Source organism: Anser brachyrhynchus (genome assembly GCF_964034855.1).
Source record: "Anser brachyrhynchus genome assembly, chromosome: 2".
NCBI classification, from domain to species: Eukaryota; Metazoa; Chordata; class Aves; order Anseriformes; family Anatidae; genus Anser; species Anser brachyrhynchus.
Genome location: NC_137695.1, coordinates 119,842,690 through 119,870,150, shown reverse-complemented (window position 1 = coordinate 119,870,150; position 27,461 = coordinate 119,842,690). Strand labels below are relative to the sequence as shown.

Genomic DNA, 27,461 nt, shown 5'->3' with positions numbered 1-27,461 from the left:
TTACTGATTTCTTCACACCATCTGTGCCTGAGATTTATGCAGAGCAATAACAAACTTTTCTTCCTCATATAGATGTTTCTTATCCAACTGTAGCAATTGCAGAATGACAAACTGTTGCTTCTTCCTCCGTATCACCAGCCTAACCCTTATAATCCATTTTATTGATTATTTTGCAGCGGCATATGCTCACATTTAAGGTACAATCCAAATAAAACAATGGTTTTTAAGAGACGGATTATCAATGAATGCTAAAATATTGCTATATTTTGGCTTTCCTGTATTTTTTAATTCCAGAATGTGGAGAAGTCCAGTGAAGATGTTCACAAGAAGTTAAAAATTGCCAAATAAATATATGTAGGAGAAGAAGCAGTGGTAGTAATTCCTTTTGGTGCATTTGCATGGGCCCATGGATTACAGAGGGAAAAAATGAGGGGTGGAGGGCGAGAACACTTTATGTTAGGATCTCAGTTTTTCTTCCAAGAAATTATGATTATTGTCAAAGGCCTGTGTTTCTCCTTCAAAATGTATTTGGCTTGGGGGTGTTTCTGCTGTGTGTTTGCTGTCTTGCACTTTTTGACATCTCCATTAAAGGTGAAACTTTCAGACAGCTTTTCAGACAGGTAATGAGCAGATGCTGATGCTCTGGAGGAAGCAGGAACCACTGTCAGAGCCATCACCATGTTTGCTTGAGCCTCTGCCTCTGAGAAAGGGGATTCTGTACCTTTTAAATCTCAATAACTTTTGATTCAACAGCTGACACCATTTCTCATCTTGATTATAGGTTTAGAAAGAAACAGATGTTTTAAAAATAGAAACCTCAGCCTTATCACAGACAAGAGGAACCTGAAGTAAAGTTTCTAGAAGGATGAAGGAAACTCACGACCCCTTTTCTGGATGTCTGAGCTTTGACACATGCCCAGAGAGGCACAACGGTCTGCAGTTGCCTGTGGAGACCTGCTGTCCTGCTGGGAGCTTTGAGGTGCAGCCAGTCTGGACATTTTCCACTTCTTCCAAGGGAGAGGCCACTTCTCAGGTTCTTGCCTCACCTCTCCGATTTGCCATTTAGAGGGAGTCCTGGTGGGGATTTCAAGGTCTGTGTGCAAATTAAGGGGTATCCTGAACACTAAGTGGTGTTGGTACTTGATGGAATATTTACGGGATCAATTCTGAGGGATTGGATTTCTGCATGTGCCACTTCTCTATCGCTGGTATGCCTAGCTTCTCACACCGTGTGGCACAGCTTGAATAAATTAAGGACAGTGATCGGGGTGTTCTCAGCTGTTTCTGCCTCTCTGCTTTGATACCCTGCTTCTGCCTGAGTTACAGGTATAAGGGAATAGGAGCACAGCCACCCTGCAAGAAGCATTTGGGACGTACAGTTGTGAAGCTGAGGCAGGAAAAGGCTGGTGGACCAGACAAGGGATGTAAACTGAAAAAAAATCCTTTTATTCAGCATCTACTAGCCTGTAAAAGCATGCAGAATTCAATAAGGCAGAGGAAATCATTGCTTGAGGCCTGGGAGTGCAGGGGAAATGAGAAAAGGTGATTTGGAAAAGTGAGTAAAACCAAGTATTCATTCCTTACAGAACTTATTTCTTGCTTATCTTTTAGTTTGTCTGCCTCTGAGCGTTTAGGCAGAAGTCATGTGAGCTCCTGAGCTGCAGGGACAGAGACGGAGGAGAACGCGTGCATCAGAGCAGAGTGCTGCCAGAGCCCTGGCACGGGGAGAGGGAGGCAGAGAGAGCCTGGGAGGGAAAAGGCGAAGTGGTGGGAGCTGGAACAGCAGCAACTGCTGCTAGCACGCCACTGCTCCTGCTCGGGAATTGGCTCGGCTGCCAGCACGCGTCTCCAGAGGTGCAGGTGCCTCAGGTTCAAAAGTCCAAGAAGATCTGTGGTACTTCCAGAAGCTATGGGGATGCTTTTTTTCCTGCGAAGAACATCTGTCTGAGGACTCTCTTCCTTTCCCTGGACTGAAAGAGGTAATTCATGTCCCTTCTTCGGAAGCAGATAGGGGATCTGGAAAAAGATAACTCAGGGCTGGAAGTTAAAGCAGATGTGCAGAGAGGTGGTGGGTTTCTCTCTCCTTGCTTGTAGTAGAGCTTAAAGAGCTCCTGTCATTAGGATGCTGTTTGATTTAAATATGGAGGATGGGAGAGACAGGGTTAAAGTGTGGGGGTGGATCTGAGCTGCTTCCCATCTGATTTGTTTCTCTGTGTAATCTCTGAAAGTGGAGGAAAACTTTCCTTGTGCACCCGGAGGAGCAGCACTTACCCATTACACACTGAGATGTAAAACTTGCTTTTTTTTTTTTTTTTTTTTTTTTTTGAATTTGAATGTGGTTTACTTAAATCTCTGCTTGGCAAATTACAGTTCCTGCCACAGCAGAGCTTCCCTTAACAGGTACAAATTTTGGAGGGCTGAACATCCAGTGGCCGTGACAGCACTTTTGCCTCGTTCCCTCTCTTTTCAGCACACTTGCCTCCCGCAGCCTGCGCTCCCCTGCTGGTCTCTCTCCTGCCCGTGGGGGCTGTGGCCCCTATGGATGCCCCTGTACAGATTTTCCGTGAGGAGCTGGACTCCACCTGCTTGCCGGGGCCCTGTCGCCCCCCCAGCACCAGCAGCAGCTGGCCCCTGGGCTGGGCAGACTACGACAGCAACACCACCGGGGCCTTCGGGGACACCCATCACAACCACACCAGCATCTCCCCCGCCATCCCCATCATCATCACCGCTGTCTACTCAGTGGTCTTTGTGGTCGGCTTGGTGGGAAACTCTCTGGTCATGTTTGTCATCATAAGGTAAGGGGCTTTGGGGTACCTGTTTGAAAGGGATGCAAATGGCTGTCCTGAAATTTATCAGTCGGTGGGGTGCATATATGAGGAGGTGGAAAAGAAAAGATAGCTGGAATGACTCCAAACCTTTTCAGTCACTGAGGCTTGTCTGGAAGCGCAGATTCAGGCAGAAGGGAGCAGCTGGTTAAAAGTGATGAATCCTGCAGGAAAGGTGCTTGGTGCCCGGGAGCTGCGTTCACCGGGTGCCCTCTAGGGATGAGAGGCTGCCCTTGTCCGAGGGAAAGTGGAGAAGGAAACTTCTGCAAAGCAGCCTTTTTTTTTTTTTTTTTCTCCCCTGTGAGGAGTCCCCTAGGGATGGCTTATGTGTCTAGTTGTGTGGACACTGATACGTTGCTGCCTTGTCACCTAGTGGCTCGTTTAACAGGACGAGAAAAAAAGGAAATGTTTAACATAAACCAAGGTGTGCTGTTTCTCTGCTTAGTGGTGTTTAACTCCAATTGTTGGTGTCTTGAAGAAAGCAAAGCAGATGCAGAGACCTTTCCGATTGTTTTTCCAGAAACAGGACAAAGCTGTGTATCTGTATCAATTAGTTTTTCACATTAAAATACTTAGTGAAATGCACCAATTCTTGTACATTAGCATATATTTTAGCTCACAGCATGATTTTTCTCTCTTTTTGTCCTGTCCATTTGCAATTTATGAAGATGCCCGGATAGTGCAGCTCAGCAGAGTGATAATGAGCAACCAAGGGAACTGAAATCGTACAACTTCTTGGAACCCTGCTTCACATTCTATTTGAATGCTGAAAAAAAAAGGAAAAAAAAACTCTGGAAAAAATAATTCTGTGGAGTATTCATTCCTTATATAACATCAGCTTGAGCACAGTAAGAAAAATGGAAGGATTGCAAGGGACCTTGTTCATAAAGAGTGCATGATAAGGGTCAAGCAATTGCAGAATGGCAAAATAACTCTGTTAGACTTGATATAGAGGGAAGTTAACTGGAAGCAGTGAAGTTATTGATGATGTACTATGTGAAAGATGAGTTATAACCAGGTGAATACCCTTGAAAAATGGAAGTAAAATTCCCTTTAAAAGTTGGTCTAATAGATAAAGATGCCTGTGGTCAATGTGGAGTAACTGGTTTGCTCCATCTTCGTGGTACTGTAGATTTTGTACTCCTTCCCACTTTTTTACCCTTCTTTCAGAGTAGAGATTTCTTTTCTTTTTGAACTTACCTTGCAAGAAGAGAGACTCCATACTTGACATGCATAGTGGCAAAGGCAGTTTTTCTAAATCATCACTTGCTTAACAGCAGTAGTGTTGATTAACTGGCTTGAGAAGTGGAAAAAATTTCAATTGTAGCCAGAGCCCTGAAAGTTAACATGTATGGATTACACTAGTTCATATATATATATATATATATTTTTCTCTTGTTCTTTTTCTCTCCTAAGATTATTTTTTGTGAGGGTCTAGCTAGCCTTGCCTCCCTCTCTTACCAGTTCCAGCAATTACATTACAAACTTATTTACATTACATTTGGATTGTTTAAATATTCCAAATGTTCATGCAAGAGTTGTATTTTTTCTTTTTCATTTTTGTCCTAGCCTCTCATCTCCCTTTCTCTTTCCCTCACATCCTCTCTCAGCATGATTGCACTTCAGGATAAGTTTTCATGACCCATTGAAGAATGCAGACTGCAGTAATGTGCTTTTGTGTGGGAAGTTTGTGAAAGATGGTGGCAAGGCATAGGGGGAACCTGTCCCCTTGCCATGCCACATTGCCTTTCTTTCAGCTGCCATGAATCTCAAGGAGGATGGGAAAATGGCTCTTCTTTATCCACCAGTTGAGCAGAGGGTTTCTGTGCATCCCCTCTTTGCCATGTCTCATGTCTCCAAATCCTGGATCTGCTCTCCTCTTCCTAACTCTGGCTGGACCAGCAGGCAGAGCAAGCCTGTCTCCTCCTCCCTTTTCTCTATTAAGCAACAGCTGATATTGTCATTGTCCTGGTTTCAGTTAGGATAGAGCTAATTTTCCTTCTTGTAGCTGTTATGGTGCTGTGTTTGGGATTTAGGATGAGAATAATGTTGATAACACACCGATATTTTAGTTGCTGCAGAGCAGTGCTCACACAGAGCCAAGGCTTTTCCAGCTCCTCGTGCTGCCCTGCCAGCGAGGAGGCTGGGGGTGCACCAGGAGCTGGGAGGGGACACGGTCAGAGCAGCTGGCCCAGACTTGCCACAGGGGTATTCCATACCATAGGGCGTCATGCTGAGCAAATAATATGGGGTGGCTGACCTGGGGTGTCACCCTGGGGAAAGTCACCACTGCTTGGGGAAAGGCTGGGCATTGGTCAGCAGGTGGTGAACAATTGCATTGTGCATCACGTGTTTTGTACACATTAGTAGTAGTAGTACTATCATCATCATTATTATTATTTTCCTTTCTTTTCTGTCCTAATAAACTGCCTTTATCTCAACCACAAGCTTTCACTTTTTTTTTTTCTGATTCTCTCCCCCATCACACTGTGCTGGTGGGAGGGTGAGCAAACGCCTCTGTGGTGCTTAGCTGCCGTCCAGGTTAAACCACAGCAGTCGACCACTGAGACACTTTTTGCGTGACATAAAAAATACCCCTGATGTTCTGAAACTTTCAATGAAACTGTTGAAGTATCAATGCTGTGGTAGATTCAGGAGACTCCAAAAGGTCTTGAGACCCTTCCAAAGCAGGCTCAAATTCAGCCAGAAGCTGTAGAGTAGTCAGGCCTTGACCTGTTCCTTGATTTAAGACCAACACAAGGGTAGGCCCTTAGCTATGTCCTCACATGTGCTGCTGAAGGAGCTCATGGAGACCAGCAAGTCACCATCCCAGCAGCATACATGCAGAGTGCTGGGTGTCTGAAATATCTTTCGGGTGTGGTGGTTGTGCTTCTGCTGAGAGGGAAAACCCACAGAAGTGACGGGAGAATGACACTTCAGTGGCGTGTACAAGTCCTGAAAGTTAAGTAGCTGCATCTGATAAATCCATGGGATCTTTCAATTTTGGTTAGGGAGCAAATCATGTCATTTCACAGTTTATTAAAGGAGGAAAGAATTACTTCAAATATATGTTTCCTACATGATTGTAACAACTCCTTTACTGGAGGGCTGGGCTATGTTCCAGACCTTAGCTCTTTCCCAGGATGGACAGCTGGTGTCCAAATACCTACAGCGTTGAGGGAGTGGGTGGGATTTCCCTCTGCCCAGTAATGAGGAGGAGACAACATGCACAGAGATGGTGCATCCCTCCTGAGACAAACAGGTGTGTGTTCTGCTTCAGTGAGTGCAAAAGTGGAAGCAGGAAGAAAACAGAAGTGTTGAAAAGGCAAGAAGAGAAAGACATATATATTCCACATATAAATGGAAAAGTGTAGGTTGAGACAGAGGCAGCCATATATTCTTTCATATAGTTTAAAGACATAGGGAGAAAAATGCATTGGAGAAAATAGAGAGAGAAATATATCTCTTTAATGTGTTGAGAAATCTGTGTGATAGGAAAACATTAGAGTTGAAATAAGGTAATATGGACGTTTTTCACCACTGTACGGGTATCTATCTAATTTCCTCATATTGGCAACCAATCATTCCAGCTCCCATAGAGAGCTGTGTTGAAGGCAGGGCGGGAATGGTACTTTAGTACTGTGGTAGCCATACAGCCTGGTAAACCACGTTTCAGGAAACCTTGGTTTTACTTTTGGGATACAACACATTGTTCTTACCTGAGAAGGTCACTTTGTGGCTCTGTGGCTCAGATTCCTCATATAAAATGGAAGTATGGGTATTTATTCTCTTTAAACGCACACAGTAACTGTTAGATTAAAAGCCAAAACTCAATCACTAAATATCCTAGGCAAGACCAGGGCTAATGTAAGCACCCCAGGTTCCTCAGGCACATTGATAATGGTGATTTTTAATATGCAGAAAGTAGTTCTGCCTTATGTATGCAGTGCAACCTGCACTCTTGGCACTCTCTAAGGTTTGCAGGAGCTCTCCCTGTGTTATGATCAGATGCGTGGTCCTTGTACAAGCCCTGAGAGGTCTGCTGTCAGCCAACAGCCAGCGGGGCACACGGGATGTAACACTTGCCTGCAGCTGCTGCTTTTCATTGGGAGACAGTAAGAGAGAAACAAGGAATCATGTTGCTTGCTAAACTGGTGGGAATTGCAGATGCAATGTGGGAAGCACAGTCCCCCTGTGGAGGAGAAGAGGAGGCACAAAATATTTTTGTAGAAACCACGTGAAATTATCTTACCTCACCTGCGTAAAGTTACACATTTGTGTGTGTCTTAACATGATGAGAGTCTATTTCAAACCCTCACAGGCCTTATTTTCTGGAAGTAAAATAGATGGCTGAAGCTGGTAAACAAAATTATTTGTCCTTGGAAGCAAAATAGTCCTTTTTTTTTTTTTTTTTCTTTTTTTTTTTTTTCTTCCTCCCTCCCCCACTTCCCCTCTCCTGAATTGATTTCTCAAAATGTTAGTGCAAACTTTAAACAAAATGGTGCTTTCTTGTGATAGCTGGAGGGGAACAAAAGTTCTCTAAATGAAAGCTGAGTTACGATTTTAACAATGGATTGGCTCTTACAAAAACCATAAACATACTCTGGTAAAAACTCTGTGGGAGCCATGTGACTGCCTCTTACCCGCTCCAGACTGACTTTTTGCATGTGCCTTACCTCCATTGTTAATGAAGTCATTTATTCAGAACAGCTGCTGACATCAAATTCTTAAATAAGCAGTCCTGTATTACTTTTAAAATTATCTTTCAAGCTTCCAGTGAACTGAATAATTTTCTACATTCAAAAACAGTTTTAACGAGAGGCTGTGTCACAGATATGTATATTCATTCCTAAGGGAGAAGACAAAGCTTGTATTCTGCTGCTCAGTCTAATGTTTAAGAAAAAGAGTAACTAGTAATACATTTCTGTTCTGATATTCATCGAACCAAGTGGCATCTTATGTAACAGGAAGAGTCTTTTAAGAAATATCATCTAAAACCAGCTCCTTTCCAAATCGTTTTTAAATTTTATCCACTGTTCATTCCAAACCATAATGAAAATAAAGTAGACATATATACAAAAATGAAATTGATTTAATATACTGGTCTAGATCTGTATTAGATTTTGATAACATCAAAGATTACATATTAATGTGCTTTAAATTATTGTTCTAAATTTATTAAAGTGTATTTGGAAATTATATTGTTCTGAAATGAAAAATGAAACTGGGGACAGTCAACCTAGCTGAATTGCCTCTTCTCTATTACTTGCAGTCAGCCATTTCATTCTTTTATGAAATCATGGGATTAGCTGCTGAATGTAAAGGCCTTGTTGTAGTATACTTTTTGAAGTTTATTGATTTTTACCTATTTTTACCTGGTGAAACACATAACACCCGACTATTATCAGTCCAGAGGCATCAAGTAGATTGAGAGTAGTTCATCACAGGACCTGAAGGAACATCTGGCCTCAACCTTGCTGAATGGAGGTACTTTTGGTGGGTTCTGCAGAACTTGGCCAGACATGGCATTATTATCAACAAGACTTTGACGGATGGTCACTACTGACAGCTTTTACAGATAGCACAAAGACCAGGGTAGAGCAGGTAGAACAGGTTTATAAAAAAAAATATTGGTAGTTTGTCAAGCACAGTTCATTTAAACAAAATTAAATGTTTTAAAATACATTTAATATCCTGCTAGACAGTAAGACCTGGGATTTATAAGCAGATAAGAAACTCAACATGATTTTCTGATAACATGCTATGATAAGAAGATCTGATACTGAAAAACTAGAGAGAGCACAGGAAAGAGTTAGAAGGAATATTTATTGGAGAGAATATTAAAGAGAGGCAATAGCTTATAGTGAGTAATCTCTTTGGCTTCTGGAAAGTAATTTGGTATCCATCCAGACACTTCCGCTGGGCTAGCAGCCAGGTAGTCATCTCTCTCAGAGAAAGGCATAACTGGAATTAATGGCCGGAAACAAGACAAATTATGGGGAGCCCTTCTGAACTGGCAGAAAGTGAAAACTTACAAGAACTTTCCAGTCTGGCCGCTGGCAAGGCAGGAAGCTTGAGACAGATCATCAGTCTTCAGCTGGGAGATGGGTGCGGAGGACTATGCTCCTGGCCAGCATGTGGGGAGGGAGCGCAGCAGGGAAACAGTGAGGGGGACAGAGTGAGGGAAGAGTGGGGACCCTTCCTTTAGTTTTGCACAATGTAAGAGTTTGAATTTGCTGGAAGGGTGTTGAGGTAGAAAATGTTTAACATGGTGACTTTGGCCCAGGATGCACTATGGGCAAGGGGGGATAACCTTGCTGTCTACCTACTTTCACACTCTATTCAAACTGTGATTTGTTGGTCCCTTACCTGAAATTCTTTGAAACACGTGAGTTCCCAAGGAGAGTTTCAATTTCAGTTACTTTCCAAAGGAAAAGCAACCAGGAAAAACTTTATAAAATCTACTTCTAGGAACCTTGCTTAATGTTTCTTGGTCCTCCTATCAGAAAACTCTCTCAAAGTGTGGACCCTGTGTTTACTCCTCAAGTCAGTCTTTGTGCTTTGTTTATTGTTTTTCTCTTTGGGGGAATTTGAGAGGCATGAGGAAATGCCAATATTAATGTCATTTTGTTTACTGGCAGGCATGAGTGCACAAACTGAATTAGCTTTGGGGAAGGGGTGTGTACGGATGGAATGAGGACATAGAAAGAGGTGTGTTTGACCCATGCTGGCATTCTGCAGAATATAAAAAAGATATAAATAAATAATATATAGAGGTGCACAGCATTTTTATGATCCTATTGGGAAATTTGCATGCTAGACTGTGTATTATCTTTGAAATATTTACTTATCCTGAAACCAGAGGGTTCAGATCTCATTAGATTCAGCTTTTAATCCCTAGAGAAGTGAAAATTAGTTCTAGGCAGTTTGCTATTTTCAGTTTCGAGACATTGTTTAAAATGAAAGCTCTTTCCTTTCTGCATGAATGTTAGAACCTAACATGGTTTTCTTCAGAGCACGAGTTTTCCTTAATCCATGGCAAGAACACGTGCAGAACCTTTCTGTTTTCTCTGTTCCTCAGACCACTGCACCTGTGCAACACACGGTGCTCTGCCTGGCTGCTCTTCTCTATTATAAAGTTGGTGCCGTTCTGCAGTGCACTGTGAATGCATACCTAGGGTTGCCAAACCTAGCTACCCAGCATATGGAAGACAGAAGACATTATATTTCCTGACTGACTATTTAGCCAAATTCACTGCCTGCTGCGTTCATAGTCTACCCACAGTGGTTAACATGGGGCAACTAAGAAAGTCCTCCTTGAGTAGCGGTGGGAGTCTGCATGGTAGGATTAGTTCAGACAAGCTATTCATTATGTTCAATTACTATTCACAGTCAGAAATCTTATTTTACCATTCTGCTAGCCAACAAACAGCTTTGCAACCTACTCTTTTACATGGCTTTCAGAATGACTGGTTTGTTAAAGTGCATTGGAGAAGAAAAACATTTTTAACGTGAAAGCTATCAGTTGTGCTTTTCAGTCGACTATATCTTAATGTTTCCTGCATTTCACTTACCTCATCTCCTTTGGAAAACTGTGTGCTCAGTTGGTCTGTGCTGGGGGCTTCTCTGAGGCAAGTGAGGAAAACAGATGAATGAGTAAAGTCCAGAGAATGCCTCTGGGCTGCCTCCTAAGAGGGACTTACGACTTTTCCCTGAGCTGGCTCACTGTTAGTGTATGCATTCATTACCTTACAACATAATCCTGTACTTGTTACAGAGGGAGGTCCCTTGTCTCCCATTCAACTCCATTACAGGATTGCTGATCTGAGTCTCAGGTCTCCACACAACCCAATTGTGTAGTTGTCCTATAAAACACTCCCAGCAGTGGCAGTTATTATTCATCCCTGTGGCAAAATGGAGGCTGGATGTCTTGTTCTGAGAACAAGAGTGATACCCATTCCACAGTGATCCCATTCCGCTGTGAGAATTTTCTGAATTCTTTCCTTATTTCTCTCCTGCAGAAACACCTAGATGAGAATAAATGTTCAGTAGCATTTGGCTGCTTCTGCCAAGTTCTGCATATGTATGCTACCTAAGTAGCAGGAAAACAAGACCCTGAAATAACTTCTGAGGGAGCTGCTATCCCTGTACCCCTGAGCAATGAGATCTGTTCTCTCTGCCAGGCAATCACTATTCTACTGCACAGAAAACTCTCTTCCCACTCCTACAAGAAGATAGGAAGCGTTTTGTTCTGTTAAGGGGGCTCATGATGTCCTTCACGAAGAAAATAGGCTTTCAAGAGGTAAGAGCAATGGGAAAAGTGAATGTTACCTGAGACAGAGACTCAGCTCACTAGGCTAATATGCAGGTGGCAAGTGAGAAGGATTAGGATGGGCTGTGTAACACCCTGTAACACTCAGTGTAACCTGACAGTTTACCAGAAAGCATCTGCAGCTGCATAAAGTTTCTCAACAGAGTCAGTTGCTTGACAAGGACTGGATTCTTCCATTAGATGTCAAAAAAATCAGGTACATAGTCTACATTAGTTGTCTAGGCTCCCTAATGATAATATGAGATGTACTGGTTTTAAGTACCAATTTTGTAAAATTCTGCATTCCCTTTATTTCAATATAAGACATGATAAATCACAGTGCTCTCAAGGTCTCTCTGAGCTCTCCTAGCAAAACCATAGAAGTACAAATTTCAGAGTATTGGTGTTTCTAACATTAAGCATATTTCTTCAAAAAGATGCTTTTGAACTCACACAAAAATATTAAAAGTCCTTATCATAGAAGGAAGAAAAATAGTTCATCCTAGTTATGTAGAGTTTTTTTTTTCTTTTTTTCTTTTTTTTTTCTTTTTACTGGGTTATATGTAAACTTGAACCTTCTCTTCCCTAATTCAGAAGCTCAGGTAGGAATGTTTCTACATCTAAATCTGGAAGATCTCGTTCTGGCTCAGCCTATGGCTAGTTCACAAGAATAATTGTAGTGGTAAATTGTCAGGATTTTGGTGATATCTTCTGACATTCCAGTAGATTAAGCTCCCTGAGGGAAGCATAAAAGCCAAGATCATGTATTATTTAAGCCACTTAAAAATAGGTACCTGCAGGTGTTTATGAGTAAATAGAATTCCACTTTAGGATACTATTTTGAAGGCAACATATACAATTTTCATAAGTTCCTAACTAATTTGATGTTGCAGACAAACAAAATTTAACTGTGTACAGTAACGTTTGCTTTTGCCTAAAGTGGCAGACTCAATTGTTTTCTAATTGTTTGCTCAATTCTGTCTGTCATTCAAAATATAATAATAACATATAACCCAATGTGAACATGGAAGCAGCAGCATATTGATTTTTTGCGTTCTTCTTTTGACCTCAACCTTAGCTTCATATTATCATAAACCTTTTACATTGAGCTTGAAGATCCAAAAGATAGCTGAGCCATCCTTTTGAATTGGTGTTTGGAATGCATACTCCTCCTACTCCTCCTTTTTTTTTTATTTATTTTTTTTTATTTTTTCCTTGTTCTGACGGAGAATGGTATTGAGCGTGCCCTGAATATAGCCTTGAGATTTAGAGCTTTCATGAATAAGCTTTTCAGCTGCTTGATCTCCATATACATCATTCAGAGGAGCCTAGTGGAACAGAGCCTGCATCCTGGTGATAGGTGTTTTTGTAATTTGCTTTTAGATGTGCTTTAGCTTTCATTTACATTCGCTGGCTCAGGTATCTGCCAAAAATATGTTTGTTATACCTTGTATTTCATGCTTTTGTACTTTCACTCTGCTACTGCAGAACATTGTTGTAGTATATTTGTTAGACTTGCTCCCCTCCCTACCCCTCATTTCACACTGCAGGGAACATTTTAGCCTATTTCAGGTACATGACAAATTTTTGACCAGATCTACCTTCTCAGTTTTTATTAACTTTACTAGTATTATGCTGTACTGTAGAACCACACTCCTCTCTTCTTCTTGAGATAACACCTTTAAGGGGCTCTGCTAGCAGGTTTACTAATGAATTTTATTTTTTTTTCTGAAAGTGCACCAACTTCTTACTAGCATGATTCCTTCTTTAATCACCCCAATTTCATTGATAAGATTGGGTTGGAGGTGTAATTTTTATCCTATTTAGTGTCTTAAAAACACATGCAAAGGAAACTCTGCTCCATGAGGAAAAGTACAGTAATGATGATTTAAGTGAGAGATGGTGGAAATTTTCTAAAGGTCAGTCCAAAGTCAGTCTCAGAGAACTTTCCACTTTTGGAAAGTGTACTTAGGTTAAGATGTGATTGCTTTGAGAATTTTACTTGTGATATGTAAGTACACATCATTTTAATCTTGTTTCTTAAAAAACATTACCATATATTCATCCAAAATATATATCCAAATTATAGTTTTCTTTTTATCTTGATTGTTTTTCTGCAGGATTTTCATAAATCTTCTGGGTATTTAAAGCCTACAGAGGCTTGAGACCTGCTTATAGCTTGACAAGCAGTTGCAAAATCCATCAACTAATTTAAGTCATCGGAGGATTTCCTGCTTCTTGCAAAAAGATGCTAGCAGCTGATTTATCAGTGAGACTTGCCATTCCTACGTAACATTAGTATTAATTCATTCTGCTCTGCTAGGCTAATTTAAGCAGATAGCAGTATTTTCCCTTAAATAACATTCAACTATTTGATCGATAGTTTTAATTTTGTAAAGGAAGGCAGGATTCCCTTACTCCATCACTATTTTTGCCTTCTTCGAGTGCTGATTTAGGTGAATGAAGAGTGTCGGGGGGGATGCTCAAACCTTCCAAAATATTGCCTCCCATATTTTAGTGCAATAGAAATGAGTTGTAGAAAAGTGATCAAATTGCTCATCTTGTGTTAGAGTCAAGACTCTATCAGGGTCCACTTCAAAGTGTCTGACTGCAACAGCTCTCACTCCATTACTTTAACTGGACTTTTGATTAAGCCTGCAAGTACATATCTTCAGAGGCATCTAAGCATTTAATAATTTTTAGATGTTTAATTCCAAAAATTCAAAAGGAGTTTGGATGATTGAGTCCAGATTCTCAAAGGCTCTTCTGAATTTATGAACTTCTGAATGATTCTATGATTTAATCCATCTTGCCTAACAGCTTTAAAGGCCAGCATCTCATTTATGTGGAGGCCACTGCTTTCAGATGAAAGTAATCAAGTTCTTTACATTGCGTAAATGTAAAAAAAATAAAAAAATAAAAAAATGATGTCAATGAGATTTAAGGTTACAATAGTAAAAAGTGTTTAGACTTAGCATTGCTGAGGTTAACCAGTGAACCATTTATCCTTTAGTTAGGTACACATAATTGCTCTGCAGTGCCTGGGGGAATTAATTGCCTAAATGTAATAAGGTATTTATTGGAGCATTATTTATTAGTCTCCCTCCTTCTTGTTCCCAGTCTGGCAGAAAAGGGGTGTTGTGGTTTAACCCAGATGGCAGCTAAGCACCACACAGCCCTTTGCTCACATCCCCCACTCCCCTGGTAGTGGGATGGGGGAGAGAATCAGGAAAAAGTGAAAGCTTGTGGGTTGAGATAAAGAAAGTTTATTAGGATAGAAAAGAAAGGAAACAAATAATAATAATGATACTAGTACTACTACTAATCTACTACTAATAATGTGTATAAAACAAGTGATGCACAATGCAATTGCTCACCACCCGCTGACCAATGCTCGGCCTATCCCCGAGCAGTGGTTGGTGAGCAATTGCATTGTGCATCACTTGTGTGCCCAGCGTGGGGCTCAAACCCACGACCCTAAGATTAAAAGTCTCACGCTCTACTGAGCATGGACAAGGGGGAAGAGTGTACAATATAGGAGCCTGTTCTGGCTGAGAGTGAATAATGCAAAGAGGCACCTTCTTGTGGTCTATAAACTCAGGGGGATTCGGGCAAGGCCAGCTAGTCGTGAGACTGCCTGGCTGGTGAGCTGTTGGGAGGCAGCAGGCACACAGAAGGTAAGGCTATCAAAGACAGCGTTGGTATGTGCTTGGATCAGGGAAATGAGCCAAAGCCTTTCACAGAGTTTTATAGATAGAATGACACTTTTTTTTTTTTTTTAAATATATTTTCAGTCCCATATACAACTTTGATTTGCTTACATTGAAGGTTGTCTAAATGCTGATGCTTGGATGACTATGTATTTCTTACTACCTGTACAAGACAAGACATCCTTCTTGTTGGACTGAGGAAAATTATTTTACTTATTCATGCATACGTTGTGTAGTCCAAAAAATCAAAATTGCTCACTTTACATTTATAATATCATTAATACACACTGTGTATACAGAGAACATGATTCATATTGCAGATTAAAAACTTTGAGTTTTGAAATTACCTAAAAAAGAAGTTCTATTTTACAGAGGGTCTTTCCTATTCTGCTACTGGAAGGCTAGGGGTGGGGGAAAGAGGTAATGGGAAAATATAGTATACATGGACGTGTAATTAAATTGTGTCATGGCGTCACATGCACAACAAAAGTTGAATTCAGGCTGCCAGGAACAAGAAATATGAGACAGAAAGGCTTTCAGATATTTGATTATTTAAGGCTAATAAAACCCTCTTAGTTATTTTTTATGAAAATGTTCTGATTTTCTTTAAAGGAAAAAGATAGACAAATTCTTCTGTATGTGAAAGCAAACTTTCCCCATCCAAATCCGTGGGGATTTTTTAAAAGATTTACAGAAGTAGTGATTCAGAAGAGCTATTAGTAATTTCACCTCTGCTTATCACAGGCCATTGCATTTCATTTAAATAATCCTGTATTGAGTCTAGTAGCTTGCGTTTGACTGAAGCACAGCCACTTGCAAAGCGTCAGACATTGATTTGAAGACATAAAAGAAGGAAAAATTACTCCATTCCTGTGTAATTTGTTCCCAATAATAATCACCTTAGTTGTTAGGAAAAATCTATCATTGTTTCTAAGCTGAGTTTGTCTGGCTGTGACTCTTATGTATGTCTCCTTGTTAAGCTTTTCTTTCCAATCTGAAAGAGCTCTTCAGTACCTGCTATTTTCTCTCTGTGGAGGACTTCAGACACTGTAATCAAGTCACCTCTTGGTGTTCTTTTTGATAAACTAAATGTTTTGAGGTCTTTAAGTTACTCACAGTAAGAATTTGCCCCTTTTCTTTCACTTATTTTTGTGGTGCTTCAAGGTAGGCTTTCCAAATTTACAAATGTGTATATATATATATATATATATGCACATATGTGTTGAGTGCTTAGTGAGTTTTTCTTTAGTCTTACAACTGAGATGCATCACTCGGAGTTGCTTTCTTTTTTTTTTTTTTTCTCTACCTCCCCCTCCCAGGAGGAAAATTCCTAGTCTGATAATGCATCTTATATTTGTTACTCCTTGCTATATACTCTCATATTTGTGTTTCTACAGTCTCTTAGGGGCTGTAATGTGACCTAAAGGATAGACTGCCTCCCCTGCTGGAGGTCCTGTTGAGGATGCTGTTCTGGAAAGTTTAGGGAAGCCCAGCTTTGACTGGTGGGTGCTTCCACACCTTTATTCTGCCTTTTATCTTGAATAACCTCAAACCAGGGCAGAGGGAGACTAGACCATAGGGATCACACCATTGCTATAGAGCTGCTTCATTTGGCCGCTATCCCAAGTGCTTCACTGCCTATAGCTTTGCTCAAGATGTAAACCTGTATTAGAACTGTTCATTGGGCAGCAGGCAACACTCCCTTGGGAAGCAAGTACCAGGAATCTTTACAGTCATCTCAGGCAGCGGGTACAGCTTTTTGGCATCTGAGTGAGAAGGGTTTTTACCTTCTTTCCCCTTGCAGTTCTCATTTCCATGTTTTGAACTAGCATTTGGATTCATTTTCTCACTGAATTCTAATTAGAAGGAAGCATAAAAACTGAAGCTGTTTTTCATGCTTCATGTAGGTCACTAAATGACATTCCTGCCTATATTTTAATTAATATTTAATTTACTTGCTAGGCACATTTGTCAGCACTTTTGAACTCTGCTCAAGATTTTTTTTTCCAAATTAATTTTGATTTCACATGTCAAAGTTTAAAAGATAAATAGACACATTGCCCAACATGTTCATTAGCTGAACTGATAGAATCTCATATCCCCATTGCAAATTCGTTAATGATACTTGGCACAATCTAGCTTGATGTGTTTCTGGGTGTGTTGCATGTGCATCTTTTAGTTTGGGGACCCATTCAAAACATGTGGGTGAAACTGTTTTGAGTTTTGAGAAACTCTGTCACTGAATCTCATAATAAATTAACAGCAATAAGCAGAAGTAACTACTTGTTGAGGAATTTCAGAAAGGAGAGTTAAGTATATCGGTGTGGTAATAATGGAAATGAGAGAGGCTGTCCTTCCTGCTTTGTGTCTGTAGCAAAGCTGGCAGCAGTCCCCTGCACCCTGTAACAGAGTCATGACCCCCAGAGTTAGACTGGGTCATTGTGCAGAACAAAGCAGGGTGCTGTCTGGGATCCTATTCCTCTGTGTGGATTAAGGTTCCTACCACATGGACAAAACAAGTGTTTCATATTGGTGAAATTAAAGGATGCAGATAAAACATTGCTGATTTTTTTTCCCCTACTGTTATCACACTTTTTAGTCATCATCTTTTATGTTGGCATTCATGAAAGAGGGGACTGGGAAATGCAGATGATAAAAGAGAAATTGGAAATATAGGAGTGAAGAAGAGAAATTGCTTATAGATGGATTTGAGAATACAGAATTGAAACCAGCTTTTGGATAATTAGATTAAATTTATTCATATGTCTCTTTTCGTCTGTGGTGAATAGTTGTAACTGATTAATGCAGGTGCTGAAGGACAGGGTGAAAAGTGTTTACTGTAATTCCAAGGGTCTTAAACGTGTGCACTTCTGTCACAAAACTAGAAATGATAGTGAAAAAATGACTGTGGCAAAGACTGACTGAAAAGCCATTACATGTTTGAATGTGCTGATACAATCATATAACCTTTACTATTTTTTGTCTTTCAGGTATACAAAGATGAAGACAGCAACCAACATCTACATTTTCAATCTGGCTATGGCAGACGCCCTAGTTACCACAACCATGCCTTTCCAAAGCACAGAGTACCTGATGAACTCTTGGCCATTTGGGGATGTGCTGTGTAAAATAGTTATTTCGATCGACTACTATAACATGTTTACCAGCATATTCACACTGACGATGATGAGTGTTGATCGATACATCGCTGTGTGTCACCCTGTGAAGGCTCTGGACTTCCGTACTCCACTCAAGGCAAAGATAATCAATATCTGTATCTGGCTGTTGTCCTCATCTGTTGGTATATCTGCAATAGTTCTCGGAGGTACCAAAGTCAGGGAAGGTGAGTGTGAGCATTTTGAAGGAACTGAGTCTTCTTGTTTCTCAAATGACATAAAATGTAGCTTTGAATATTGACTAAACCTGTTTTGTTCCTACTTCAATAATTTGGGTACACTTTACACACAGAACACCCATGTTCCTTGGTCCAGAAAGTATGTCCAAATTTCTGACATTTTGAAATATATTGCGGAACATCACTGTATGACGTATAGATAATGTAAGCTCAGATGCCCTTGCCAACTTGAAATGTGGGCTGAAGGTGCTTTCTGTAGGTGTTGTGAGAGTAGTTCTGATGAAGTTCCAAGAGCAGAAAGTAGATTGCTTCTCATTGGCATTAATATTAAAACCATCATTAGTATTAAGACTTGGGAACTTATTATCAAGAGCCATTTCACAGAACTTGAAGGAATGGCAAAAAAAAAAAACTAAAAAAAATCAGTAGCTGGAGAGAGAAAAGTAAGCTAAATCCAGTGTAAATGACAAAGTCAGAAGTTCTTGTTTAAAAAGGAAAGAGGGTGTATATAGAAACTTGGAAAGGCTAGGAATAAGCTTCAGCAGAGGATTTGGGAATACAAAGCATAGCAGGGAAGCTACAACTTGTACAACTACAAGAACATGAGGTCAATGAATCTGTGTGCAGAGAACTTGTAGGCTTTACTTGAAATTTATAATCCATAAGGGACTGCAGATTTCACTCCTATAACTGGTGACTCATTACCAAAGCTGGCCTGCTCGGGAGTTAATCTTATTTGAAATCCTCCTTGTCAGGGAAAGGGGAGATATATACGTCATACCCACAAGCATGACAGTAGTGCAGGAGCATCTCTGTATATTCAAAAGGCTTGAAACCTCTAATGATGTCCTGATGTTGAGGCCATCCTGACACAGATGGCCTATGAAATACAGGGCATACATATTTATTCGGTGGTAGTGTTCTTTGCAATGTAAATGATCTTCTGAAGAATGATTAATAAGTTCCTGAATTAGCAACCTTTTCTAGTAGAAAGTTTTCACTCCTCCCAAGAGAACTGGTAAACTTTACATAAGGACACAGTTTTATCTGGCAGAGAAGATAAATGGTGTGTGTTAAACTCTTGGCATAGATCAATGCAAACAAAACAACGGTGTTCAGCTGCTCAAAGGCTGATTGATTTCACTGAAGATGTATAGATGTTGTTTTTGCTCCTGGTCTTGTGCTGGGTAGGTGAGAGGAGAGACTCTCTGGGAACTCTTCATCAGCCTTTTGGGAGATCAAGCGTCCTGGTCTGCAGTGCTGTAACTCTTCTCCCCAGTAAAGTTTGGACAGGCTCTATGAAATACTGCGTAGCTCAGGAAAAATTCACTTCCAAGCATCTCCAGGTGGGAAGAATGATTGTCTAACTACAGATGAAATCTTGAAGGCTATGAGACATTGGCTCAACCAGGTGTTTTGTTAGGACTGTTCTTAACTAGCAGAATGTTCTCGTCATTCACTGTAAGCATCACATTGAGTTCAGAGGGCTGCTCTGAGGCCAGAAGTGATTAAATGCCTTTTTCACATTGCATGGCAGGCAGCCTTTTTTTTTTTTTTCCTTCCTCCTGAAGCAGCGACTAGTAATACACACCTCACCTGGGCCAAATAAGATTAGGAATTATTAGCAAATGCTTGTCAGCCCCTACCATTCAGCCCTGCTTGTCTGATCTAAGGTGTCTCTTGAGCATTTACTGCCAATTATCTTGTCTGGTGTGTTCATGAATTGCACTGATAAATGGTGAAGGGGAAAAAAAAACAAAGATCCTCCCTTTGCCTGGCAGCTGGATCTTAGTACTGAAACTCTATATTATGTTGATGACAATAGCTGCTGTTTATATGCTCTGGGGCCTCTGTTGGGTTCAGATTTAAACAACAACTGAATATCAAAAGGAAAGTGACTGTATTTAAAGTTCCAAGCCTACACACAGTTAGTCCCTTTTGTTCTCACAGTTCAGGATTGCTCCCAGAGGTGTCCTTCCAGATGCATTTTCCCTACAGAATAAATCTTATGTCTGTGTAAATCTTCCCTCTCTGGCCTTAATGGAACCTTTATTGCTGAAAAATAATTAAAAAAATAAAGAAATCAGAGGTACTATTAGTATTCCCAGAAATATTATGAAGGCTCCAATTGAATAGAGAGGAATATGGATGCCTGAAGGTGAGGTATTACTAAGCTACCTAACTGAAATAGACTTCCCGCATAAGGAGTAAAATGAATCTTAAGTGGTATCTTATCAAACATTTTAATATATATTTACACTAAAATACCTTCTGAAGTGCAGCATTTTCCTCTAAATATATTGATCTATTTGGAATAGATGGCTTCCAGAGTGGGAAAAGTCAGTATGACAGTATGAGCATCTTAAGTGCTCATTTTGTGACACTAAATTTAGTTCTGCACATTTTCAGGCAACAAGTATAAAGTACAAATTGGATATTATTCTCTCTCAATGTTCCTGAAAATTAGTATGATATTTTGCATCTTTGACAGCGATATTTTTTGATCCTTGATGTTAACTGTGAAAAAGAAAAGGATTCCGTGTTCCAAACATTTTATTGCATTCTATATATGAAGTGAAAATGTTTTTCACTTCGTTTATAGAGCGCAGTGAAATATTTGGAATATGGTTTATATATTCTTATGATAACATTCAATATTAATGAATTTAGGATAAGATTTTACATATAAATTAAATTGCTGTGAGATCCACCTGGACATGGTCCTTGGCAGCCTGCTCTGGGTGGCCTGTTTTAGTGGGGGGTTGGACCAGATGGCCTCCATAGGTTCCCTCCAGCCATAACCACTCAGATTCTTTAATAAAGGGTTGGTTTTTTTTTTACATTTTATTTTATTTTATTGAAAATTAGCAATACTGACTTTCACTAGTATATGTTGGAATACACGTATAAAGTATCCATGCCTTTATCTTTTTGTAAGCTAAATCCATTTTTGTCTTTTCTATGCATCAAAAAGAAAAAAAAATGAGTTAACTATGCTGATACTTTTTTTATTTTCTGAGAGAATATTTATGACTATATTTTATAATTATATAAATTCCATTTAATACACTGAATTAACATTATTTTATCTTAATATTATGACATTTGTTTATATTTATTATATATAATTGCTTTAGTATTTTTAACTTAATAAACTACATCTTAAAAATATCTTTCAAGGTAAAACTAAAACAAAAGAGAATTTGCTATGAAAAGGTATATCAGAATGATCTATTTGAATACTCTGAAAGTGAAACATTTCAAGTTTTTTTTTTCCCTGTTTTTCTTTCAGATTATTTTGATCAGGATGGATTAGGGAAATAATTTTGGTGAATTAACAATTCTCATTTTCTGTTGTAAAATTTCAAGTAATTTCTGATCTTTCCTTTTCTGTCACTGGAAGTGCTGCCTGGACTCTGAAATCTTTGCTGAGGGATGATGACTGGGCTGTGGCTGGTCTTGCTCTTCCAGCTGCAGCTGAAGGTTTTATGCTTCCAGCATGACTCCAGCTGTTCAGCAGCTCCTGTCTTCTCAGGAATGGCTGCAAAACTATATATATATATATATGTATTCCTGTGGCTTTCTCAAGATGATTTGGCTGGCACAAACTTTTTAAACAGCAGGAGCTTTTCCTAATCTAATGATTTTGATAAATAAGTGAAATTACATCAATAGACCTGAAGAGGGAGGGGTTATTAGGTGGTAGCTGGATGTGGTCTAGAGCAGTCATCCCTAATCATAGCTCTCATTTGTCCCAAACTGCACATCTGGCTTTACTAGTCTAGACATTGTAGTTGCGTCCGGGTATTATTGCTGCTGTTGCTAGGCCATGATCTACTACAACTAGCAGTAAATAATCAACGTGAAAGTTTTTTTTGAAGATAATTATTGATGTTTCTATAATAATATTAAGTAAAAGTAAATTGCCTTATTAAAATATAATCACAAAGGATTTAGAAGAGTTGAGTGAAAGTTGCAACCTTATGAAATAATGCTTGTGCTGTCATCTTACATTTTCCATCAGTCTTGACAGATGGAGACTTTTTTCAGTTTTCAGCTTTCAGAAACATTAATTAGTCATTATATTCTTTAAAATAAAAACTCAAAATATTTAGTTTCAATTTCAACCTTTTATTTGAATGTAGTAGTGTTCAATATCACCCAGTAACATTTTTCTGATATCTAACTATGGAAATGCCTATATGATACTATAATTTGGGGGTTGGCCTCTTTTCACAGATAACTAGTGATAGGACTAGAGGGAATGGCCTCAAGTTGCACCAGGGGAGGTTTAGGTTGGAAATTAGGAGACATTTCTTTTCAGAAAGAGTGGTCAGGCATTGGAATGGGTTGCCCAGGGAGGTGGTGACATCACTGTTCCTGGGGGTGTTTAAGGAAAGGTTGGATGTGGTGCTTAGGGACATGGTTTGGTGGGTGACATTGGTAGTAGGGCGATGGTTGGACCAGGTGATCTTGGAGGTCTTTTCCAACCTTAATGATTTTATGATTCTAGGATAACTTTCCCCACCCCAGCCTCTGGGGATGTTTTTCAAAATAATATCAGCTGCAATATCAGCTTAATTTGTGAAGCATTTTGATAGCAAGCAAATATATTTTGATGTTTTTTTTTTTCTTTTTCTTTTTTTTTTCTTTTTTTTCCCCGACTGGTTCTGTTTTAGACATGAAAAAGTGATGTACAACAGTGTATTGAAGCTTTCCACCTTTAGCTCTGACTCAATAAAAGCCAATACGTAATAATTTGTAGAGAAATGTAGAATTCAGTAGGGAAAATGAAAATAAATGGATAAAACATACCACCAAACACTAGAATAATGCAGTGCTTGAGAGGATAAACTCTAAGCTACAATTCAGAGTGAAAAATCCCTGGGTTAACTTGACTTGTCTTCAGAGCAGTTTAACTGCTGATAGTAGCTGTAAATTTTTCCCTTGTCTTGCTTTGCCATTTATCTTATTCCTTGTTTCTCCATGTGGTTTGTATGTTGGAAGGCTGCAATGAGGTCAGCAAATGAAACCTCATATTTCATGCCTTAGCAACCTCCTGTCAGATGGAATATTTCTGGGTTATACAACAATGTGAGAGCCTGTGGTTTTGAATCCTGGCATGGGAAAGGAGAAAGGGAGTGGGATGGTGTTAGTGGCTCAGATACTGCAGTCAGTGACATGATCTGCAAAAAGAGCAGTTTCCATTTGACTCTGCACACGCACATATTTTATTTGCTTCTATGTAACTGAAAAGAAGCTGTTGCCAGAAAATGTTTTTTCAGAATACAAGCACTTACATGTACTCTAAGGAGACACGTGGGAAAAGATTATTACACAATTGTCATATATTGGCAAAACCTTCCTACAATCAAAATCTCATTCAGCTCCCACCATTCATGATACCAAAAATCTGCTCCTCCCACAGACAAAAACATATATAGTTTGATAATAATTATGAGTCTTCTACTCCGTTAAACCTGGTATTCTTTCTGGCTTTAAATCTCAGTGAGATTCAAATGGAAACAATTGCTCAACTCATTTTATAAATTTTTGTTTTTGTGACTCTGCATTTTTAGCTTCTCCTATGGGAAGCAAAGTTTATACAATGTTATGCATTTTAAAAAGCCCATATCTCTCTAAGTAATTTCTAGACAGCTGTGTAAAACCAGTTTCAGTGGTAAGTGAAAGCTTTCCTTGGAGTGATTTAATACTAGCTCTATTTATTAGTATCACATTACATGATAATCACTTTTCCTAGCTTATGCTATGATAATTATATTGTTTAGAGTATCTAATAATAAAGCAATTTTCTTCTTGCTTATTTCATTTCTAGATACCACGAGCACTGAATGCTCCTTGCAATTTCCAGACAGAGATTACGTGTGGTGGGACATCTTCATGAAAATCTGTGTCTTTGTCTTTGCATTTGTTATTCCAGTCCTCATTATAATTGTTTGCTATACTCTGATGATCCTGCGCCTTAAAAGCGTACGGCTTCTCTCAGGGTCTCGAGAGAAAGATCGAAACCTGCGCCGCATCACCAGGTTGGTTCTTGTGGTTGTGGCAGTTTTTATTATCTGTTGGACCCCTATTCACATTTTTGTGCTGGTTGAAGCATTAGGGGACGTGTCCCACAGTACTGCTGCTATATCCAGCTATTATTTCTGTATCGCTTTGGGTTATACCAACAGCAGCCTCAATCCAATCCTGTATGCTTTTTTGGATGAAAACTTCAAGAGATGTTTCAAGGACTTCTGCTTCCCCCTCAAGATGAGGATGGACAGGCAGAGCACGAGCAGAGTCAGAAACACTGTGCAAGACCCAGCTTATATGAGGGAAACAGATGGGACAAACAAACCTGTATGACTAGTCGTGGAAATGTCATCCTACTGTCCTCAAGAGAGAGAAGAATCCAATGATCTAGGACTGACACAGATTACCACTGCAGTTTGAGCTAGACTCACCTAGACAGATATTTTTGGAATACTTAAGAAATCCTAGTCGTTTGAACTAAAGCAAGTTATTTATTGACAAGCAAGAACCTCCTGAAACTAAGCTCAAATGAAGAGGACCTGAGGTTTTGGCATCGTGTTTTCTGTAGTTGATCAGGTACTAATGCACACTTTTTAGGAGAGGAGAGATCCTTAATATTGTACCAGTTTACTCTGGATAAAGAAAGCTCTGAGTTTCCTCTTTACGCTATGTAATATAATATTAAGTGACATTTGGCTATAACACCAAGTTATGCCAAAAACAAAGTTTTGCCCCAACATCGAGTGCTTCTGAAGTATGTAGTTTGACAACTTAATTTATCATACTCTTTTACAGTGAAGAGTGTAGGTTTCTGCAGAATGCTGCCAGAACTATAATCAATATTATCCTCAACTAATATATTTGTAACATTTGTCTGTTCTGTGGAAATTCAATCTAAGCATGATCTGCCTACGTACCAAAGTAATTTTGTTGTGTCTGTGTATGGTAAAGCATTGCAGCATTTAAAATACTGAGACTTAAGGAAAATTGTTAGCATATTTTTGCACGTGTTTAATCACCTCTGTGTAACATTTTCTGTGTGTGATTTTTCCAAGATGTTTGTATACTTATGATTGTGGATAATATAATATACATTTCCAGGGTGTATTTTCAACAAGAGACTAGAAAATTGTACATTCTTCACTTGTTAAAAAATTGATGAATAACTGTGCCACATTCATTATATGGGAATAAATAAGCGCATTCCATTTTCAGTAAAGGGGACATACTTAAAAATAGTGCTGTACTTGTTTTCCTGGGCAACTTGTAGGCAGAGCAAAATAAATATTTGAAGAGTTGTTAGAAACTACTGAATTAGCAAACAGATTAACTGGATTGATAAAGAGGAAATGAAGATTAAATAAGTTGGATGGTTTAACGGTGCTTGATTGGAAAAGTTCCTATTTTTTTGATGACAATACATTTTCTTTGATGCAGTCCTATGAATTCAGTAAATTTCTTTGTGTTCCTATGAAGATGGAAAAAACAAGGCACAGCAACACAAGTTAATGGCTTGCTGAAGGTAAGTTTATGGCAAAACTGTGCCTAAAATCCAGCCTATAGTTTCTTGTTTTCCCAATAGTGATATATTACTATCCCAATTCTTGCTTTCCAGAAGTTTGGAGGAATGCTGTCATTTTCTTCACTAAAAGCAGACTTGGTTACCATATATCTTCCTAACAACTTTATTCTTTATACAAAATCACGACTAATGAGGGTGCCTTCACTGCATAGGAAATTTTCTCAGAAACAAAGACTGGTTCAGTCGTACTGGAGCAACCAACCAAAAATCCTTTATGCACACAGATGCAAATTGTGAGATTTTCTTTTGTCGCTGGCAGTGCAGTTCTTATGGAAGTGCTGTGGAAATTCATCCCTCTGGATAACTTCAACATCTTTTAGTATTAATACAGTGACATACGTCAAATATTTTTGGTACCAGGTGAACAAATGCAGTGCAACATTCATCTTGCAGCACTAGACCAGTCCCGAACAGTCCCTGGTGTCTACAGCCCTCTGGTGGTGCTGCCCTGTGGAGCGCAGGCATGAGGTTCAGGCTGTGGAATTTGGTGCTTGAAAACAAACTGCTGTCATTCAATTATATTTGTAAATGAAAATATTGAAGATAATCCTTTCTGGACAAGTCTAGCACTTTCTAATTTTTTCTGTATGATAAGAGCATAGCTGACCTCAGGACACTTGATTTGCAAGAGGAAATGAATGAGGTTCACAAAACTGGTTGTATAATTCTAATGTTCTACTCTGTTTCTCCATCTCTTGTTTTTTTTTCCTTTTTTCTACCTTTCCCTTTCCCTTTCCCTTTCCCTTTCCCTTTCCTTCTTTTTTTTTTTTTCTTTTTCTTTTTTTTTTCTTTTTTATTTTTGGAATGTATGTCTGTAACATGCATAAACATTTCTAAATAATGTTCTCACCTTTAACTAGTCACAAAAAGGGAATGTTTGGGGTAAAAATTAATAGTCAGAGTATTTATCAAGTTAGCAGTAAACATACTATGAGAGAACTGCGCCCTAATGAATTATTTTCGTTCCAAATAACATTTTTTTTTTTTGGTTCATATTTTAGTATTGCATTGCATATGTATATCTGTACTACAGTAGAGTTATTGCTCTACACATTATGTACAGTTGCATTGTAATGAAAATCAATGTTTTGAATTTGTAAAAAAAAAAACAAAACAGAGCATTCTAATTATCTTTTTTTTTTTTTTGATTATATTTTTGAGAAATTAGAGCTTCTTCTGTACCACAGTTGGAGGAAAGAACAAAATCCTAAAAATTTTCCTCTGGTAGTATATAGTAGGCTTGAAAAGTGATATAAAATGTGTTCTAAAGATTTCTTTCCATAAAACATTAACAGTCAAATTAGTCCTGATGCAGCAGAAGGTTGAAGGTTTTCTTGTAAAATTAGGTGTCCTACAACACTTCGTTGAACAGCAGGGGAAAGTTGGCCGAGATTGTTTTTTAAATAGCTGAGAAAATATATAAAAATAGAATAACATTATGGTGTTGCTCACTGGACCTGCTTCCAGTTGATTACATTCCCATTGTTTGTTCAGCAGTTACCAGACTGGAGTGACCAATTTGCAAAAACAATCGTTCTCACAGGGACATGCACGGTGACTATGGAAACCTGTATTTAATCCTTTTAAAATACCTTTCTCTGCAATACTGGACAACTGTTTTGCCTTCACTGTTGTGTAG

The 27,461-nt window shown here is 39.1% G+C and overlaps 1 protein-coding gene across 3 annotated transcripts; it reads left to right on the top strand.

Annotated features, from left to right (window-relative positions):
* Positions 1 to 803: 803 nt before the first annotated feature.
* Positions 804 to 26,936, top strand: OPRK1 (opioid receptor kappa 1). Of its 3 annotated transcripts, XM_080581166.1 has the most exons (6): positions 804 to 1,091; positions 1,612 to 1,979; positions 2,471 to 2,798; positions 17,840 to 18,192; positions 24,041 to 25,762; positions 25,856 to 26,936. In XM_080581166.1, the coding sequence occupies exons 3-5, from the start codon at positions 2,539 to 2,541 to the stop codon at positions 24,571 to 24,573; spliced, it is 1,146 nt and encodes a 381-aa protein (XP_080437292.1). In that variant the 5' UTR covers positions 804 to 1,091; positions 1,612 to 1,979; positions 2,471 to 2,538; the 3' UTR covers positions 24,574 to 25,762; positions 25,856 to 26,936. The 3 variants fall into 3 exon arrangements, with proteins under 3 accessions (XP_080437292.1, XP_080437293.1, XP_080437294.1); XM_080581167.1 differs by lacking the exons at positions 804 to 1,091; positions 1,612 to 1,979; positions 2,471 to 2,798; positions 25,856 to 26,936 and adding an exon at positions 10,235 to 11,130 and having other exon boundaries at positions 24,041 to 25,615; XM_080581168.1 differs by lacking the exons at positions 804 to 1,091; positions 1,612 to 1,979; positions 2,471 to 2,798; positions 25,856 to 26,936 and adding an exon at positions 14,243 to 14,816 and having other exon boundaries at positions 24,041 to 25,615.
* Positions 26,937 to 27,461: the final 525 nt, after the last annotated feature.

Excerpts from the sequence above, each read along its gene's own strand:
- OPRK1 (XM_080581166.1), top strand. The coding sequence starts at position 2,539 with ATGGATGCCCCTGTACAGATTTTCCGTGAGGAGCTGGACTCCACCTGC. Across the intron at positions 2,799-17,839 it reads GTCATGTTTGTCATCATAAG|GTATACAAAGATGAAGACAG; the intron begins GTAAGGGGCTTT and ends TTTGTCTTTCAG. Across the intron at positions 18,193-24,040 it reads AGGTACCAAAGTCAGGGAAG|ATACCACGAGCACTGAATGC; the intron begins GTGAGTGTGAGC and ends TTTCATTTCTAG.